We start from the raw sequence: 19118 nt of genomic DNA, 5'->3' as shown, positions 1-19118 counted from the left end.
TTTTGGTTTGTGCTGGTCTCTAATTCATATCCACCATTCGCAAGTGTGTTAACATAAGAAACAGATACATATGGTTCAACTACTCTGGTTGTTTGTCCTTGCCCTGCTGGGTGGATGCAGGATTCTGCTTGGTCAGGCAAAACATAAATCACTAAATTGTAACAAACCTGTTTAAATTCATGATTAGGAGGAGAGTTGGATAAGTGCAAGCCACACTTCTCTGTCTAGGTTTGAAAAGCCTCTGCACAGTACTTACCTGAGTCCAGTGCTGGCAGGCAGAGGGATGTATTCTCCACCGTAGACATAAACAGGACACTCAAGAGCTAGTGTCTTTACTGAATGAATTTATTGTTTTTTGAACTAAAGTTGCTCACAGTTATTTAACAAGGGATACATCAGATTTTTTGTCCATTTTAAACTGTTAAATAATGTCAGTTGGTTTCTGTGAGTGTGTGTGTGTGTGTGCGCACATGTGTGTCGTTAAAGTACAAAATCGGAAGGATAACAAGAGGTATTGCTTTCGTTTATTCTTATATCTTGTGTAAGTAATCCCCTTCCTGCTTGTACCGCATGGGTTTTGCTGATATAGGTTTTTTTTTTTTTTTTTTGTAAATTATTATTATTATTTTGTATCGAAATCCCAGCCTTTTGTAGAGGTACAATGTAACAGAAGCATCAAAAATCTATACACAGAGAGAAAAGAGGGAAAAGAGGATGGAGGTGGTTGCAGGAGATCCTGGAGGAGGGGCAGAGAGAGAGGGCAGAGGCAGGAAAGACAACGAAAGCAAAAGAGACTAATTTACAGCAATGTCATGCAATTAAAACTGCCCCCCCTCTTGCACCCTGGCCTCCCCCCATCCCCAGCCATCACCCCCACGGCATCTGACATGCACACAGCAATACAATTTTAAGAATAGGAAAAAATAATAAATTAAAAACAACCCAAAAATAAATAAAATAAATCTCTTCCATTTGGGGGACAAGGAAAGCTCAAGGGTTAAAGGTTACCATCCCAATTGTGCCTTACTTATTTTTTTTTTAAATTTCAAACCTATGTACAAGTGAAACCGGTCGAAGGGTGGGGTGGGGGGGAACGACAAAGTAAACAACAACAACAACAACAAAAAGAGAGAAACTGTCCAATGTTATCATTTAAAAAAAAAAAAAAATTCTTGTAGTACAACATACACCCAGAGGAACCCAACAAACAGCAATTGAAGGTCATAAGAGAAGTGCACTCTAATGCTAACCCTACATTCTTAAAACCTCAGTAAAGAAGTGTTTCTCATTGTGATTTTTTGTCTTTGACGTTTACAACCGTGTTTGTTTGTTTTAACCTTTGAACTTGGGCCAGAATAAATTACACTTGGTCGTGTAGCTCTCAGGGCAAAAAGACCAAAAAAATAAAATACAAATGTCAAGTTCACAACAGGACCATTTAAGGTTTTTTCTACCTTTTTTCCCCCTCTCCCCAAAATAAATAGGAATCAGTGTCGCCTCTACACAGTAATTAACAGAAGATATATCTAACAGCTTAATTTTTTAAATATATATATGTATATATAAATAACCAAGACCTAATAATAACTTAAACACAAAAAACAGTCCTTGCCCACCCGCTCCCACCCACCAGCCCCATCAAAAAAAAAAAAGGTTTATAAAAATATCTTGCAGTAATTTTTAAAGTTTACAGTAGCTTCGTGATTCACTTGCCCATAGCACTGACTCCTCGTCTCACTCAGATGAACGAAGTGCCAGTGGTATGCACATGCACACTCATGGAAAAAAACCAAAATTACCCTCTTTTCTTCTTCTTCTGTTTGTTGAAAAACCCAATAAATCAAATAAATAAATAAATAAAAACCAACAAATAAATAATAATACTGATATTGATGCAGCACGAGCGACACGACAATTGCATCCAAATGCAGGGTGTGTTGGAGGATCCAGATGGTGGAAGAAGGTCCCAACACGGCAGTGTGGTAGGCGGGAGTTGAAGAGTGGGGAGGAAGATGAAGAAGGAGCAGCAGCAGCAGCGGCAACGGCAGTTGGTGGCAAGAGAGACTGTTCTCAGCTAGGCAGAATCCTTTCCCGCCTCTTTTGCTGCCGTATGTTGCCTTTTCCCTAAGTTTGAATGTTTGTTTGTTTTTGTGTTTGTTCATTCCCCCAACCCCCACGAGAGGATTCCCTCCCCCTCCAGCAGGTCGAAAAGCAAAATGATAAGAGTATAAAAAACAAACACAATTAAAAAAAAAGAAAAAGGAAAGGGTGGGGACAAGGAGGAAAAAGGAGTTGGAGAAAATCCCACAGTGAAACTCCCCGATATTGTCTTGGTTCGATGCTTTGCTTTTACTCACTCCTTGGTGGTTTTGGCTGAGAGTGCTCCCTGGTTTCATTGTTACATTTCCCCTTGTTTCTTGTCCCCCTCCCCCTGCCAGTCTGAGTTCACCTGCACAGACGAATGTTGTCAAGGACAACGGTGTCGCTCCAACAATTGCAACCTGCTTCCAGCCCAGGTTGTGCAATCCCATTACTGAGCAGATCTCCCTCGTGGAGCACCAAAAAGAAAAAGAGAAAAAGTGTGTGTTGGGGAGGTGTTTGGGAGGAGGTGGGGGAGAAACCCATTTCCTGGGGGCAGAGGGGGAGGCTGGGAACCTCAAACAGGACTGGTCCTTGGACAGTCTACATCGGTTTCCTTCCGTCAACAAGTGTCCGCAGAGCACAGAAGGTGAAGCCGTGGCTGACATGTTAACTTTTCGGGATAATTCCTGGTAGCAGAGCGGAAACAAGTGGTGTCGTCAGAAACAGAGAGAGCAAGAACAGAACAAGAAACAAAAATAATAATTTAAAAAACCCAACAAAACATCAGGAGGGGAAAAAATAAAAATAATAATCAAAATACAGGGAGATGTCAAAACAAAAAACCAAAACCAAAAAAGCCACAACCCAAGATCTGGTGAACTGGGTTTTGTCATCTGTGCTACCTTGTCTTTCTTTCTTTTTCTTTCTTTCTTTTTGTGTGTGTTTGTTTCTGAGATATATATTATATATCATATATAAATATATATATGTATATATATACAGTCATTCCTTCTTACAAAATTTGTCTATAGACAGTTTTGTACTGTTGTGGAAAGGTATATACATCCTTCTAGTTTAGAGGCTAGCTTGCTAAGGAATATTCTTTGATTTTTTCTTGCTTTTTGTTTTTTAAGTTATTTAATTTTTTAAAGGTATTTATTTAAGGTTGGTCTTGTAGGCCGACTGATGAGACCATCTTTGCCTTGTCTTTGCCAGCGGGGTACTTATTGTCTCCTCTAGACCCATAGTCATTAGCATCGGAATCGCTCCGCTTGCTGTTTGCGCTATGCTTGGTTGGCGTGCCGGGGGGATGGCTCACCTGCCCGTTCTTCTCGTCTGAAAAAAGTTGTTTAATTACGTCAAAGAAGTTACTCAATGGGCTGCCTGGGTACACAAAACAGAAGAGACAAAAAAAAAAAAAAAAAAAAAAAACAACCACAGAGAGAAAGAGAAAGAGAAAGAGAGAGAGAGAGAACAAACAAACAAATGAACAATGGGATTTTTAACAAGAAGAACGTGATGAGAGATCCAGAGCCACGTGCATGGGGGTGTGTGGAGGATGAAGAGGATGAGCAGCAAGAGGAAGAGTGTTAGGATGGGACACCTCTGGCAGTGAAGAGGCTGGGAGCAAAACGTGCCAAGGAGGTGTCCTACTTGCATACCATGTGCTTGGGAGCAGAGATCCTACCTAGCAGGGGAACTCCATGGCTACGTGAGCCTGGCACGCAGCACCATGTTGTGGAAACAGCTATATGATTTGTTTGGAATTACTTGGCAACCCTACGAGTGGACTGTAACCCTCAGGGGATGCAGTTCCTGTGTAACTGCATTGATAAAGGTGGGGCATTAATGCATGATCAACTTTGCCTTGCAGCCTTAGCAAATTCTGTGTTAGACATTATGCTTTTCTTCCTTCCTTTAGTTACGCTGACTGGTCACTCCCTGAACGCCCACTCATCCACCTTCAGCCAGTCACTTGGCCTGGAACAACTATGCATTCCAGGGGAATACGAGCATTTGAGAAGTGAGTAGGGCTGGGATACAAGGGAGCAAACCTCAGCTAGTATGTGTGAGGCTGTGATTCTGCAAGGTTCTGAGCACCTTCAATCCTTGTTGACAACAGCGGGAGTTGAGAATGCTCAACAGATTGCGGGACCAGGCTTCTGTGCACATGTGGTTTCTGGCTGGGATTTCACCTGGTGGGACCACAAAGCAAGAACTAGTATCTGCACTCCACCCTCTTTAAAACAGTCAATGCGCTTCGCTATTATGGAGCTGGGAGCCAAAGGAATTGCAGGGTCATACGCTAATATAAAACAGCATTAGGAAACTTTGATGAATTTAGCCACGAGATTGGGGCAAGCTCTGGCGCAGATTGGGTGCTGCGCATCTGTCAGAACACAGCCTTTCATGTCACTGCAAAAATCTCTTTGGCTGCCATTTCCCCTTTTTATAACACCCTAGATACGTTTTATTATCATTGCCACATGATGCTCCGGTGTATGAAGTGTCATTGTCCCATATCCACGTTGTACAATGGAACAACACTCTTCTCTACACCCCCTGAGCAATGTAGTTATACAGACCTAACCCCCCTGTGTAGACAGCGCTTTATCAGCAGGAGAGCTTCTCTCTCACCAAAAAAAGTTGGTCCAAAAAAAGATAGTACCTCACCCACCTTGTCGCTCCAATTTTGGGATTACCTCACTTTACAAGCACAAGTATTATGTAAGGAGCCCTCATTTACCTGCATAACTATAGGCCTGGTTGTGTCTGGTAAGTAGTATAGTGTTTAACTAAGTGCAGGTGCTGGTTCTGTGCACTGAACACAGCTGTCAAGACCAAGCCACCATTAGCTACTGGACAGTGTGACCTAGCTACCTGACTCAGGGTACGTCTTCACTACCCGCCGTATCGGCGGGTAGCAATTGATTTATCCGGGATCGATATATCGCGTATTGTTAAGACGCGATATATCGATCCCCGAACGCGCTCACCGTCAACTCCGGAACTCCACCAGAGCGAGCGGCAGTAGCGCAGTCGATGGGGGAGCCATGGCCATCGATCCTGCGCCGTCTGGACCCCAGGTAATTCGATCCAAGATACTTCGACTTCAGCTACGCTATTCGCGTAGCTGAAGTTGCGTATCTTGGATTGATCCCCCCACCCCAGTGTAGACCAGCCCTTAGTCTTAGAAATGGCCCACACCAAAACCTCAGACTCCAACACCAAACACCTTCAGATTTGGGGGGAATTTGAAACCTGGATCCCAGTTTTGTGGCTGAGATGGGACAAGCCATGAATTTCACACAAATTCCAGTTTGGATTCTGAAATCTCCCCAGAGTCCAGGGGGATGGAGGTTTCAGCTATAGGATTTTTACTGAGGCCCCTCTCTAAGGCTCAGTGAAGTTGTCCTAGCCAGATGGCTTGCAGGCACACGCTCTGTTCAGACTCTTCTCTACTTCTTTGTGGTTACTCCCTTCCAATGGGAAAAACAAGTGGGGGCAGGGGACGGGGGGAGGGGGACAGTCAGGGAATGCAAGTAACACTCAGCCTTGAATGCAGGACTGTGGACAGGGCAAGTTCTTATGTGGCTTTGGAGCCTCATCTTCATACACAAATGGAGCCAGCAGACAGAAAGAATGGAAGAGAGCACTAAAAAAAATGCTGGGTAGGGAGGGAAGGAGAGGGGGGCACTTCTAGTTATTCAGCTGAGCAGTTTATTCAACAGGCTTAGAGGGAAGGGGGAGGGCAGAATAAGCAGAGTTCTCTTGGGATTGGGAAGGTTTAAGTTCTTTGCATAGACAGGTACAGAAGACAAAAGTCTAATTTGCAAGAATGGACCAATAAAATGTTAGTACATTTTATATGTAAATGCTCTGCATTTGGTGAGTCCTGATACAGGATTTTTAATCCTCATATTAAAATATGCAACTCCTCCCCCACCCCCATGCCCTTCTGGTTCTCTAGTGTCTGGAGATTTACTGGGCCAACAGTATTTAATAGCCTACCTCCCCTTTGCCGATATCACTACTGAATTTCTTATAATCAGCATTCTCAGCTAAAATTTTAATGGGAAGTGAGAAATCCTTAGGGATATTCAGAGAGAGCTATTGAAAAAAAAAATAGGCCATTTCACTAACCCTTTCTTTCCTTTGCCTTTTACAGTAGCTGAGGTAGGTTTATATTCATTAGAAAGAAGAGACTGAGTGGCGACATGATTGGGGCATGTGCATTTCTGAGTTGGTTGGTAGGGGTGGATGTTGCAGAACTGTTGGAGAGGGGAGAAGGCTTGAAAACAAGTACTGAAGCTATGGAGGGACTGCGCATTGAGGGAGTGAAAGAGAAATATCTTTATGCAGAGGGTAATTCATGTGCAGAATAGACTGCCTAACGCCGCAAGAGAAGCTGCAACTGTGAATGGACTGGGTGCAGCCAGCACTAAGAGGAAGAAACTGCAGAACCTGCAAGTGAAGAGACCCTGTCCAGACAGGCTGCATGGACTCCCTCTCAGGACCCCACATTTCATTTGCCACTGCTAAGAAATCTGCTTGACATGGCACCAACGGGGCCAAAGCACTCTGGGCAAAGCCGACATGCTTCATGGAAGAAGAGCGGGTGGTTACACCAGGAACAATGTGTCTGCTTTGACCTCATAAAGAACCTCACCTCCTCCTGCCAGAACTATCAGAAACGAAAAGGAGGTGGGAAGGATTTGGAGCAGCACCAGGAAAGGTTTGGAAGCTGCTACGGCTGCTACAAGCTTGTGGCTTCATAAGACCGTAAGAGAGAGGAGGATTCAGTCCTGCATTGAGTGAAGCAAATGGCAAATTCCCATTGAATTAAATGGAAACTGGTCCTTTGAAGCCATCTCTTTCAAATGTATGTGTTTTTAATAAACTCATCCTTGTGGCGAGTAAGCACAAACAACATCACATAAAGCAAATATTCTGTCAGTAAGACTGTCCTGTGTGCCTCCCTGAGGTAAAGCTTGAGAGGATTTTGGTTCCCCACAGCGTTAGCTTGGTTGTTCCGGGAAAACTAATGGGAAGAGGTGGGTCTTACATTCCATTGGGAAGGCGGTGAGCCCCATTGTTAACCTGACCTGTGTTCTTCCTGGCTTCCCTTGCTGTAGGTTGTCTCTCTGATTCATGTCCTTTCAGACTGCTTCCCGTGTGCCTTTGCTGCCAGTGTTTCCTTTCAGTACCTCAGCGGCAGCTATGGTTTCAGTGATCCATGTGGCAAAGATCCAACTCCCGGCACAAAAAGCATTGAGGCCCTCTCTGACGAGTGGTAACCCATTGCTCCTTAAAATAAACTTTTCTGTTCTGCTAAGCTCAATCTCTCTTTGTTCAGAGGAGGGTTACTTTTTGTTTGCTTGTTTGGTGCTGGCAGACTCCCTGCCTTTCAAACCATAGGAACCAAAACTATAGGACTTGCTCCAAGAGGATATCCAGTGAGAAGTCTAAATTCCTGGCATCATGTGGGAGGGAGAGTTAAGAGTAGCTTGTTCCTCCTCTCACAAATATTATTATTAGGTTAGCACCTACGGGCCATAGTCAGGGATTAAAGCCCCACTGTACTAGGCACTGTGGAGATACATAACAGAGACAGTCTCTGCCCCAAAGAGCTCACAATCTAATAAAGCAAGACAGCAGGGGACAAGTGTTTTCTCTCAGTTGTATGGATGTCTGAGGCTTCCCGCTATGTTAGAGGAAGATGACAAAGGGCCCTGCCTTTATCTTTTCTGCCTTGCTAGAGGCCCGTATAAGAATCAGTGGAAATTATCCACATTTTTTCCCCTTGGCCTATTCTATTCCATTTGGATCAACAAGTGAATGGGGAAGAGGCAAAAATCTTAAGGTTGCCACTTTTGAATATGTAGCAAATACGTTGCAGAAGACATGCGGCTGACAATTTGCTAGATTTTTAAATGGTGTCAGTGGCCATCAAAGCCATTCCCCTTTTATTACTGCCCTGACAAATCATCTATTTGGGCAGCTTTCTGTATTTCATTTCCATTTAGTGCCCCTGAAAGGAACTAGCCTATTTGGTCTCCATGTGCTAGGCAGATCCACCAGCAAACGGAGCTGGATTGACAATCCAGGAGACTGATGTCTACTTTTACACAGAAGCACACCAGCTTTTCCAACAATATGCCTGGCCTGGAAGGACTCCTTTTAGAGGTTTCCATGGCTCATTCAGGCCTTGGCCTCTGCTGACACCGCTGCTGATGGGCCCAGTTGAAGGCAGCATTTGCAGACCGGACACCTATCTGCTAAGGACTGCACTGAGACCATCACACACTATTTGTGTAGGTCTCCAAACCACCATCTGATGATTGTGACTTTCAGTCATCACCAACCTGGGCAGGATTTGAACCCGTAAACTAGAACGCTCCATAGCCCATTCTCCTGCCCAGTCCCCTCAGTCATTCAGTCTGCCGTGCAAGAGGGAAGGTTACAATTTGCAATTGGCCATATGTATTCGGGTGGCAATTTCTGCCCCTTTCTTGCACACATTTTCCCTCTCTGGGCTCTCTTGCATCTTTCTTTTCTGCTACATTTCAGGAACATTTTGTACGCCAGAGACATGCAATCAATCGTTGCAAACAAAAATCACTACCAAGAGCTAGCACCGGCCAAGTCACTACTGTCACACAACATTACAGTGAACCGGTGGAAGGAGTTGTGTGTGCATTTGAACAGCTGCTGGCAATGCAGAGAGCATGCCAGAAGAGTGTCGGGGGCAGGGGCCTAAGCTTTTGGCGTTGAAAGATACCCTCTTTGCAAATGGTTTGGCCTTCAAACACAGGAGATTCATCACAGGGAGTTCTTTTAATGAAAGGTTCTTTCTTAAAGCTATGGCCACAGCCAGCATCACGGGCATTGCCACTGTCCATTGTCTTAATGACCTTTGCTTCCCAATCCCCAGCTTCTGTCCACATATGATGCTCCCAGGGCCAGAAAAATATTGGCACCTAAGAACAGGATTCGCCCCTTCCTATCAGACAGCCAACTGTGATCTCACAAGTTCTAAGTTCCCTGAACTGTCCCCAACGTGGCACTGGTGAAAATTTCATTCCTTGCCTCTTGCCTCTGACCTCCTATTTCCTATGAAGTAATCTCAACAACATCGTGTTTCACTGAAAAGGAAAGCCACTCCTATTTAGCACAGCACAGCACAGCGCTGCGACTTTCACATGGGACCTTCAGAGGCACTGACTGACATAAATAAAGTGCAGATTGTATGGTAATATTCCTAATCAAAACAGACATTGCTGAGTTTTCTGCAGGCAGACATATTGCTCTACTAAGAGAGGAAGACACCCGGTGTTGGAGACTTGAAAGTCTGGCCCCATGTGTCACCATAGGGGCTGCTGGATGCTCAGCTCTTTGGAAACTCTGGCCCCAGTTGTGGGTGTTGAGTGCTTGGAAATCTGGTCCCGAGCTCTTTGGAGACTCTGGCCTGTAGTGTTTCTTGTGATAGTTAAATCCTGATTAGATTATGATCTTTTATGGTGGACTTCTCCCCGAGATCCACTCCCCCATGGTTGGGGTCACAATTTGCATCAATATCAATCCAATTGCATCAATTATATATGTAATGGCTGATAGCCAGCAGGATACCGAGAAATGTCAGATTTAATCAAAAACCTGAATGTTCCCTTCTGTCCTGCTCACAGCATGAACACGGTGAGCCATGCCTTCCACTATGGGAGAGCTGCACACATTTGGGGCCTCTGTGTCCCTTCTCTTCGGGGGGTGGGGACAGAGCAAATGGCAGGGGGCTTCCATAAGGAACAGAACGACTGTCCAATGCCTACAGGGTCATTGTAAGGGAGCTGCAGCTCAGGATATTCTCTGCCACTGCACTCCTGGTTATAGATAACAGTGAGGGGCTCCACATTAGCTATCACAAAGTTGCCCACTTCAGTTGGAGCCTAATTACAGTCTAATCAAGCTTAAACCGGACAGCTCCTCAGGATGGTGCTCTCTGACCACTGACACTTGTATACAGCTCAAGTCATCTCGCTAGGAGATAGAAAGAGGAGCCTTTTCTACAGTACAATCACTCACTGTGCATAGAGATACCCTGGATGCCGAGTTGTAGGTCACATGATTCCTTATTCTGAGTAGGAAGCTCTGACCAGCTCTACAAGAAATAAATAAGCAAGAGATAAAAGTGAGCCTGGGATGGGAGAATGATGTGACCAGTAGCTGGACGCTGCTGTGCTTCTACTGAGGTTATGGCATTTCCGTAAAGGTCACTGGCAAACGAAGGACTCCAGGATGATTCATGTTTAACTCTTGGTGACAGAGCCCACAGTTTCACAGTACAAGTACTCAATGTAAGATGTATCAGAGTCGACATGAAAGCTCCTGAACAGCCTGGTGCCAAAGAAGTTAGATTATGAGCGCTTTGGGGCTATATCTCTTGCTATATTTTTGCACAGTGCCTAGCACAATAGGGTGCTGGTCTGACTTGGGCCTTTAGCTGATACTGTAATACAGATAATAAAATAATAATCCTTTCTTCGTTGCCTCACAATCCACGGCCATGGAACTGTTCATGATGTAGTCTTAGGGCTTCACTATGGAGTCATGAGACATGAAGAGAAAATGAGCAAAGACTGCCTTCCCTAGAGTGAGATAACCAGCAGCAAAGAGGTCCAGTATGGAGATCAGAAAGTTCACACGGTGAATGGCAAGCACTTCACACAAACCGAGGCAGGAATGGAAAATCAAGTTTTAGATCGGAGGGACATTTCTGAGCCTCCTGCCAGCAGATAACATCTTGCTGAAAGGTGATCATTTGTGACTCCAACAAAATTGGAAATGGAGTGGAGGAGGCACCTTCGGAGACCAAAACCAGTTTCACAGTCAGCTTTAATACTGGTGCAACATCAGAATAAAAACTTGACTTATGGTCCTATAGTTAAAGTGAGTTCTACTCTGATGCTCAAACAACCTGGTGCATTTCTATGTTTATTGTGCTTCAGTGGCTCCAGATCAAATCTGTTCAGTTTACAAATATAAAGATATATATTTTTTAAAACCTTTCACACCTGAGCCCAGGCTTTTCCAGGTTGCACATGATCGTCAGTAAAAACAAAACAAAATGGGTTCTGCGGGCCAAATTAGACTCTGAGTGTCATCCATGGAACCCCTTTTTCCCCAACGGGATGGGCAGCTGTAACAGGCTGGAACTTGGTAAACAATCTGTTGTCGATCCACCACAAGAAACAGAATCCAGTTCCTTTCATAGCTGTATTGGCTCTGCCTAGCTTAACAAGAGTATAAAGTATAAGTATGAAGCTTATTTTTGTCACTGAAGCAAGCAGATTTGACTCTGAATACACACAAGGAACAGATTTGTTGAGTTAGATGCTATTTTTCAGATTACAACTTGAAGGTTTTAACTTTTACGTGGTAATGTTGGTTTTTTTATTACACCAGTATTAATTCACGACAGAAACTGTATTATTCTTTGATTTGAGAAATTCCCCTTTTCCATAAATCAATGGTTCAAAATAAAGAGCAAAAGTTTAGCTCATAAGAATATTGACCGTATTATAAGTCAAAATATTTCCTTTTTCCTACAATGAAACATCACAGCGAGCTGATGGCTGTTTTCTAGGATAAATATTTAGGACAGAGATAGTAGCATTTGTATCATTATCAGACATGCAGCCCCCATGGCAAGCTTCTGGTTACTCACTACTATGAACAGTGATAACTCTTTCTTTTTTAGTGCCAGTCACTATATACAAAGTCACCGTTCAGCCCAATGGGCACTGACATCAGGAGGCCAGGAAGCAGTTAAAGGGGTAACATCAGGGATGAATTTGTCCCAGTCACACCAGTTAATAGTTTATAGATGATGCGAAGTGTTTCTCATTCTCACAAGAGCTTTCGGATTCCTGAGCTGGGGGGAAAAAAAAGAGTCTAATTTGCTTTTAGTGTCCCATTGCCTACAAAATGCTTTCTTTCACTGGCCTTTCCTCCATTCTCCTTTCCCCTTGCTAGTACTGAAGCGGACACTGTGACAGCTGGTGGGCGTGGCTGGGCAGAAGATGAACAGCAGTAGACACAGTGTTTAGAGAGTGCAGAGCACTGACTGGTTTTCTGTGTAGTTCAATTAACTTTCAAGCAATCAGTGGAATCTGAATTTCAGTATTTTTGTATGATATTGCTGCCAGTTCCAGGCAACTAACTGCTGCTTAAGGGAGAGGAGAGATTTGCTGTTTGATGTTTTTATGGAGAGGCTGGAGATCTGCCTCCAAGAGGAGACTGGGAACAACATAACCCAGGAACTTAAATAATAAATCAAAATGAACCCCCTTCAGAGAAACAGAAAAACTCCTTCCAGCGAAACTGTAATTTAATGGAAAGAGATCATGCGGATAAAAGGTAACAAACCAAATTCTGCTCTCAACTACACTTCCGTAAACTCTATATTACTTCCATTGTAACCACTCAGAGCAACTTCACTGAAGTTAAAGAAGTTACTTGGCTGTATTTGACTCAGTGAGGAGATCCTAAACAGGTTTGGACTTCAGGTTCAGATAAACATCTGAATGTTTCAGGCCTGCCATCCTGGATTGGACATCTAAAGAGAGGAGGCTCTCTTGTTTTCATTTCAGGACTTCCTGTTTCTGTTCAGGCCAGAAGTACCAAGAGAGAAACCTACCTCAGTGTATTTGGGCATTTCCACTTCTGCTCTCACCAGGACGGGCAAATGCACAGGAAGAAAGGAAAAATCTGTGTGTGTGTGTTTAAATTTAAATGAAATGTGTGGAACCTCGAACAAGGTCAAACAAGTTAATCCATCCCTAGTAAAAAGCCTAAACTATGGTTGATCCCAGAGGGGCAATATCAATCCTCAGAGTCAGACTGGAGCTATGCTGATTGACACCAGCTGAGGCTCTGACCCATAATGTGGGATCTGTCTTATGCAGTGGACTTCCAGGAGAAAGAGGGGATTACCCCAAACACACAAGGGGGAGCGGAGGAAGGAGTGATGAGGAGAGGAATTCAAGTAGGATTCTCTCTCCGTTGCAGGAGACACCAGGAGGCAGCAACTCAAAAGCAGGGATTGTGGTGCACAGCCTCACCCACAGAAAGGCGACTTCAAAGTGAAGTCTGAGTCAAAGGCGAAAAAGCAAAAATGCCAGCGGGCATGGATTAGAGTGAGGGGAGAAACTCACAAGTGAACAAAGCACACTTGTGCAGTGCAGGGTGAAACTGTGATGAGCCCTGTGTGTAGGGGTATGGATGGGGAGGAACAGGAGTAGGTGTGCGTATGTACAGAAGGTAAGTGAGAGGTATAGGGAGTTGTCAGGGGGTGGGCAGATGTGCAAAAGGAGTGGGAGGAGAGGAGGACATTATGTGAGTCAGCAGGGGCTGGGGAGGGATAGAAGGCAGAAGGGAAGTTCTTACCACATTTGGAAAGTCTGCCAGTCATCAACTCCACACAGTTAGTGGTGTCTGGATCATAGAATGGAAAGAGGAGGGAGGGATGGACAAACATAAAAAAAAAAAAAAAGTTTTCCATACCTCTGTGGACAAAGCAGTCACTTAGCGCATTATCTCCTGGACCAGGAAACACACAAAGCTAGGACTTTACACAACCCAGAACCCAGGCGAAACTGTGCCCCCATTTATGTCAACGGAGCCCCCAGGGTGTAACTGAGAGCACAATCTGCCTCATTACCCCCCATTTCCATCCACTCTCTCATCTCAGTTACAGACGTTTAAAACAAGCAAAAAATGTTCTGCAACTATATCAACGAATTAAAAATCTTGAAACATATTGTTTTACCTGGCCAGCCACAAAACCGGCCCTACAAAATCAAGATGGTGTCTAAGCAGCTGATCTGTGCAACACCACCATGTTGGTATAAGCATGTTATTTTGTATGTGATCTAGGTGTCAGCCGTACTCTTCCGGCATCCATCCCCCTTACAAAATCACCTCATATACTCCAAGCGATACTCAGTCATAAACATAATTCTGCCTCCCTTGCTCGGATGGAGTAGTCCCTTACTCCTATGGATTTTAATGGGACTGCTCGCAGATTAAGGTTCTGTTTAACGTAAAAGGATGGAGGAATCTGCCCGTAAATTTCTTTATGTATGTTTTCTATCAAAATTGCCTGTAGCTCCCATCACCACAGCAGCTAAGTGCTTCTAAACCAAATCCAAGAAACAGAAGGTAGAGTAAATGTAAGTGTTAATGCAGAAAGACCAGCCAGGTTGAACGTGACCATGTGGAACTCCTCCCCATCCTGTTAGTATTCTGGATTCCCCAGCATTCGGGAACCATGCTCAGAACCAGGGGGATGGCTTCAAAACGCTGGGCAATCCTGAGCACCCACTGGCTGCCAAGCAGCTAGATGATTTCTAATGCACTTAATTCAGTTTAAGTTCTCTTCTTGTTCTGACTCTCTACCAGCACTTAGATACCAAAGTGATAGGCTTCCTGATGCCAGCCAAGAAGGGGGCAGGCCTGGGTAATCTGTCAGCTCCCCTTTTCCCAGAATCCTGAGAAAAGTAATTAAAAAAGAATGTAGAGGACACCATGTGCCTGAATAAGATGCTCCCCTGATGTAAATCAAGGTGGGGAGATCACAGTAGGTGTTTTCTAGAGACCATGGAGTGCATTTTGGGTCCACTGGCACTGGTCGGAGCAGCAGAGAAGAACTTCCAGAGATCCCCAACACAAAGGTTAGAGTCTGGCTGGCAGAGACGTCAGAGAAATAATACCCACCAGGCACGGGAGGCTCCTGAAAAAGGGTTAAGATTGGGGACGAGGGTAAAAAGGAAGGGGATCAGGGAGTGGAGGAAAAATAGGGTGTATGAGAGGGCCTAGGAGAAGGGGGCAGGGATTGTGATGGAGACCTAGGGCATAAGGGTGGTGGGGGGCTCAAGGGAAGGGAGTATGGGACAAAGAGAAGGGGATCAGGCATGTGATGGGGGCCAGGAGGTTTAATTGTCCTTTAGGGTCCTTGGCCATCCTGCCCTTGACAGGGCAAGGGTAGGAGTTAGATGTATTCCTATGTATATGCTGCACAAACCATGTTCCTCACTGAAATTACATAACAAAATATAGAATTTACTAGGACATCAAAGGTGAGTCTGCAATCCGTTTGGATAGAACTCCCTCAGCTGCCACAAACGGTGTCCAAGGTTTCCAGTTGCAGATACCTCCAACCACAATATCCAGCCCCACCTGCATTGCCTGCTCTTGTTCTGAGGGACACCTCTGACCCCAGAGAGGATTGGGGGGAGGGGTGTTTGACAGCTATGTGCCTGTTTTACTATGTGATTTACAAAGATTTTCTTTTTAATGATATTTTATACCCTTTGGATATTAAATAATATTACAAAACAGTGAGCCCTAGAATCTGGAGCCAGATTGCCAACTCCCAGGTTTTGATTCAGGCCCATCTCAACTACAATCTTCACAAAATTGCACCATATAATCAAACGATGGCACTCACCTGACCCCCCACAGAGCAGGGACAGGCCCCATTTGTGTTCTCTGGTTGAAATAATGTCACCAACACAATTGCATGCTGGGACATTATTCAGGACCAGTGATCCAAATGGGGCTGGAGGAGGATAACCTTTAGGATTTCTATGCCATAGTGTTTTACCTATTCAAAGTGCCATACAAATGTTAATCCTTACAACAGCCCAGGGAGATAACTTAGTTTTATTATTCCCATTCTATCTGTGAGGAAACTGAGGCACCAAAGGCATAATTTATTCCCTGGAATAAATCCACTGACCAATGGATTTACATTAGGGATGAATTTGGCTCTGAGTTCTTAAGGGATGTTGCAGGACTTTAGAAAAAAATGGTTTTACATTTATGGATCCATCTTCAGTTTAACTGCCTTGAAAGCCAGTGGAATAATACCAGGGATGAATATGCCTCACAGGCCTTGATCCAAAGCCCAATGATATCCATGGAAAAGTTCCCACTGATTTCAGTTGGTATTAGATCAGGCCTCTGATGTGTAATGGTATATTCCCCTTCTGCTTAGCTGTTGGGGGCATTCACCACCTATTGCTAAAGCTCAGGGAATTTAGTCAATGATTAGCAGATCCAGTCCTTTAAAGAACTGAAAACTAATTCTTAAATGGGAATGTTCATGCTTTTAAGTGATGATCCAACTCCCACTGACTTCAGGACTTCCATGGACTTCCAAGGGAATTGGACTGGACCCTCAGCTGCCAACACTCCACACACAAAGGGGCATATTTGGGTAATGCTTTTGGGGGGTTTCTCCAGTGAAATGGGATATTTCCATGCATTTGTGGATTTGGCCCAAAACCTTAATATTACTTTCAATGGATATTTTGTGCAAATACTGCTTATTTTTTAAAAGTCATTTGTGGTCAGTTATCATAGATGGTTTTGCAATCTGATTTAGATCCATCTCATTGTTTAATTGCTGTAAATACATTAATTGAGTGATTTGAATGCAAGAAGACAAATCCACACACACACACACACACACACACATAAATGTGATGTGGCCTTGTGGATGCAATTTGAACTTTAATATCTTAGGCATTATATAATATTTCTGTTTCAAAACTATTAATTGCAGGTTATAGACCTGTATGTGATGGATAGGGAAAAATGCAAAAACTCTTGGAATTACAGGAGCATGGAAAAATATCTGGAGGGCAAAAACAAATAACTCATTTTGTTTCTTAAAAATGTTCATCCAAAACTAGAGTACCTGCATTCTATATGTTGTATAGTATCTGTAACTGCATAGGAAACCATATTTAGTTCTGATGTCTGCCTCATGCATCAGGTGTTTTTTTTTTAAAGAACACCACACATATGTCCTCTGAACTACAGTTTCCAGAATGCATCAGTTAAATACGGAGTGGCTAAAAATCCTTTCCCTGTCTCCCTTATAACAACCGTTTGAATAGTTTCAGCCACTTCTATCATACTGTAATGTTTGTTCTAATAAATACTCTAGATGATAAAAGTTTCACAACCTAAAAATAGCATTTGTATCCATGGAACATTTAACGAAAACCAACCCAGCAAACTGTCCGCAGCTGGTTTTCTGTCCATGGATAATAATCCAGACCCCGATGCCTGCACGATTCAGATGGCTTGTGAGGCAAATGAGGCCGAATTCCAAGTGTCTTCAGCTATCTGAGAAGTGTGGGTGTGTCGTGTAACTGCACTTAAAGTGTACAATAGATGTTAATTAAAAAATAATATCTGTACTGGTGATCTTGGGTATTCCTTACACCACAGACACTCCTGCAGTCAATCAGATTTCTGATTTAACAAAGACCCTGTTATAAATCAAATCCAGTGTGTTTCATGAGGATACGGATAAACTGGTTTGCACCAAAATTCAGAGCAGCCCTGAACCTTATTTTTTATTATTATTATTTTGATGAAGTTCTCTTAACTTTTCTTTCACTCTTTTCTTTTTTCTTCACATTCTCATATGTTTCTGCACTTCCTATATTTGCCTGCAAAAATGTCCGGTTTCCGGGTATTTCTGATTTCTGCTAATCCAGGAAACATCAGGCAAGAAACTGTGGCTGTGAGATTTCCAGATCAAGGACCTGATCCTACCAAGTGCTGAGCATCTCCTGCAAGGTGCTGAGTGCCCTTGATTGCCATTAGCTTGCTCAGCTCCAAAGTAGTTCAAGTATGTTTCCCAGCTTTTGGGTGCTTGTCTGAAGTAGATCGTTCTCTCATCAAGGATCTGGATGCTTGAATTTCATTCTTATGGTTTAGATCTTCACCAGTACCCCGTGGTAGAATTACTTCCTTGTAAATTCCTCAGTTGTTATTTACTCAGTCTTTCTAGACTGATGATGAAAATCTGCAATTCCTTTTTCACATTTGGATGTTGCAAATTTCATATCCATCTTCCTAGGTAATCTTTCAGTTTGTTACAGCTCCTGGGCAAAATGTGAGTGCACAGCTATAAAAGCCTACAAACTAATAAAGCTATTTCAGTCAGCTAAGCATCATTTGTTCTGCACAGTACATATATCAGTACAACAGGAGACTGCATATGTATATGCTGGATATAAGTAGAGGGATATGGCAGAAAGCATCCACACAGGCTTTATTTTGAGTGTGTGTGTGCGTGTGTGTGTGTGTGTGTAGGCATCTATTTGGTTGTTAACTCTGATGTTGGGAGCTGGAATTTTCAGCTGCCACACTGAGACGCTCTGAAATTATCAGTTACCAAAGAGTTAAAAACTGATATATAGTAGAAAAAAGTAAACAAAGAAGCAGCAAGTCTACTGCAGAGATGCAATGCTGTTTGCCCAGAAAATGGGACAAAAGGGTAAGTGGAGAACTCCCGTCTCCAGGAACAAGCCTAAGGAAGGAAAGGAAATGCTAATGAGGGAAAAACTGATGCACAGTGAAATGATCACTGTTAGTTCTCCGTTTACCATCAGTATTTATTATTCCTTTGTAAGAATGCACCGGAGGAAAGTGTAGTATACTTTAGCAGAGATTGTACTGGATGGAGACAAAGGCAAAGAGCTGAGATTCCCCCCCTTCCATGAGGATCCTTTTGTTCCAGCAGAGGGTGGTCTTGTCAAGGTCAAGTTTGAGTACAGCAGGTGGAGCAGTGTGTGGAGTGGGATAAAAGCTGAATGCCCCGGGAGATGGTATTCTTCTCTCTCAAACCAGGAGAGAGTGGTCCTTCCAGGACAGGGCAGGGCATAACGGCTTTATTGATGTTGCTGGTGTCCCAGCAGTTAGAAATATACAGGCATTAATTCCCTACACTGCCTGGGGGAGTGTATTGGACTGACATTGGCCAACTGGACTCTGTTTCTGATGTTGAATGGATTTTTACTCTATTAATTTAATTTCTACTATGGACTTCATTCATTTATGTATTTAATTTGGGGGAGGAGGGATGTATTTTCTTGCTTCAGAGTTGCTGAGAGGGAATAAACAAAGTGAGTCCCAAGAAGCAGAATGAGGGTATGAAGGGAGGATACTACCTGGGGAGT

General features: G+C 43.6%; 2 protein-coding genes across 6 annotated transcripts in view; both read right to left on the bottom strand.

Annotated features, from left to right (window-relative positions):
* Positions 1-324: 324 nt before the first annotated feature.
* Positions 325-2798, bottom strand: LOC128836125 (uncharacterized; the record flags this gene model as incomplete). The annotated part of the gene is made up of 1 exon (XM_054026141.1): positions 325-2798. A coding segment is annotated over one exon (1143 nt), but the record flags the coding sequence as incomplete, so codon positions are not given.
* Positions 2710-19118, bottom strand: part of BRSK2 (BR serine/threonine kinase 2) — a 452231-nt gene continuing 435822 nt past the window's right edge. Inside the window, exons 19-20 of one of the 5 annotated variants that reach the window (XM_054028689.1) lie at positions 13525-13572; positions 2710-3465 (exon numbers count right to left, since the gene is read on the bottom strand). In XM_054028689.1, coding sequence (XP_053884664.1) covers positions 3242-3465; positions 13525-13572 — 272 coding nt within the window. In that variant the 3' untranslated portion in view covers positions 2710-3241. Of the gene's footprint in view, positions 3466-3971; positions 4278-13524; positions 13573-19118 lie in introns of those variants that run through there. The other 4 variants (XM_054028690.1, XM_054028691.1, XM_054028692.1 and 1 more) reach the window with 4 other exon arrangements.

The sequence above is a fragment of the Malaclemys terrapin genome, chromosome 4 (genome assembly GCF_027887155.1).
Source record: "Malaclemys terrapin pileata isolate rMalTer1 chromosome 4, rMalTer1.hap1, whole genome shotgun sequence".
Taxonomy (NCBI): domain Eukaryota; kingdom Metazoa; phylum Chordata; order Testudines; family Emydidae; genus Malaclemys; species Malaclemys terrapin.
The sequence above is the reverse complement of the archived record's forward strand: the minus strand, read 5'-3'. Positions and strand labels throughout refer to the sequence as shown.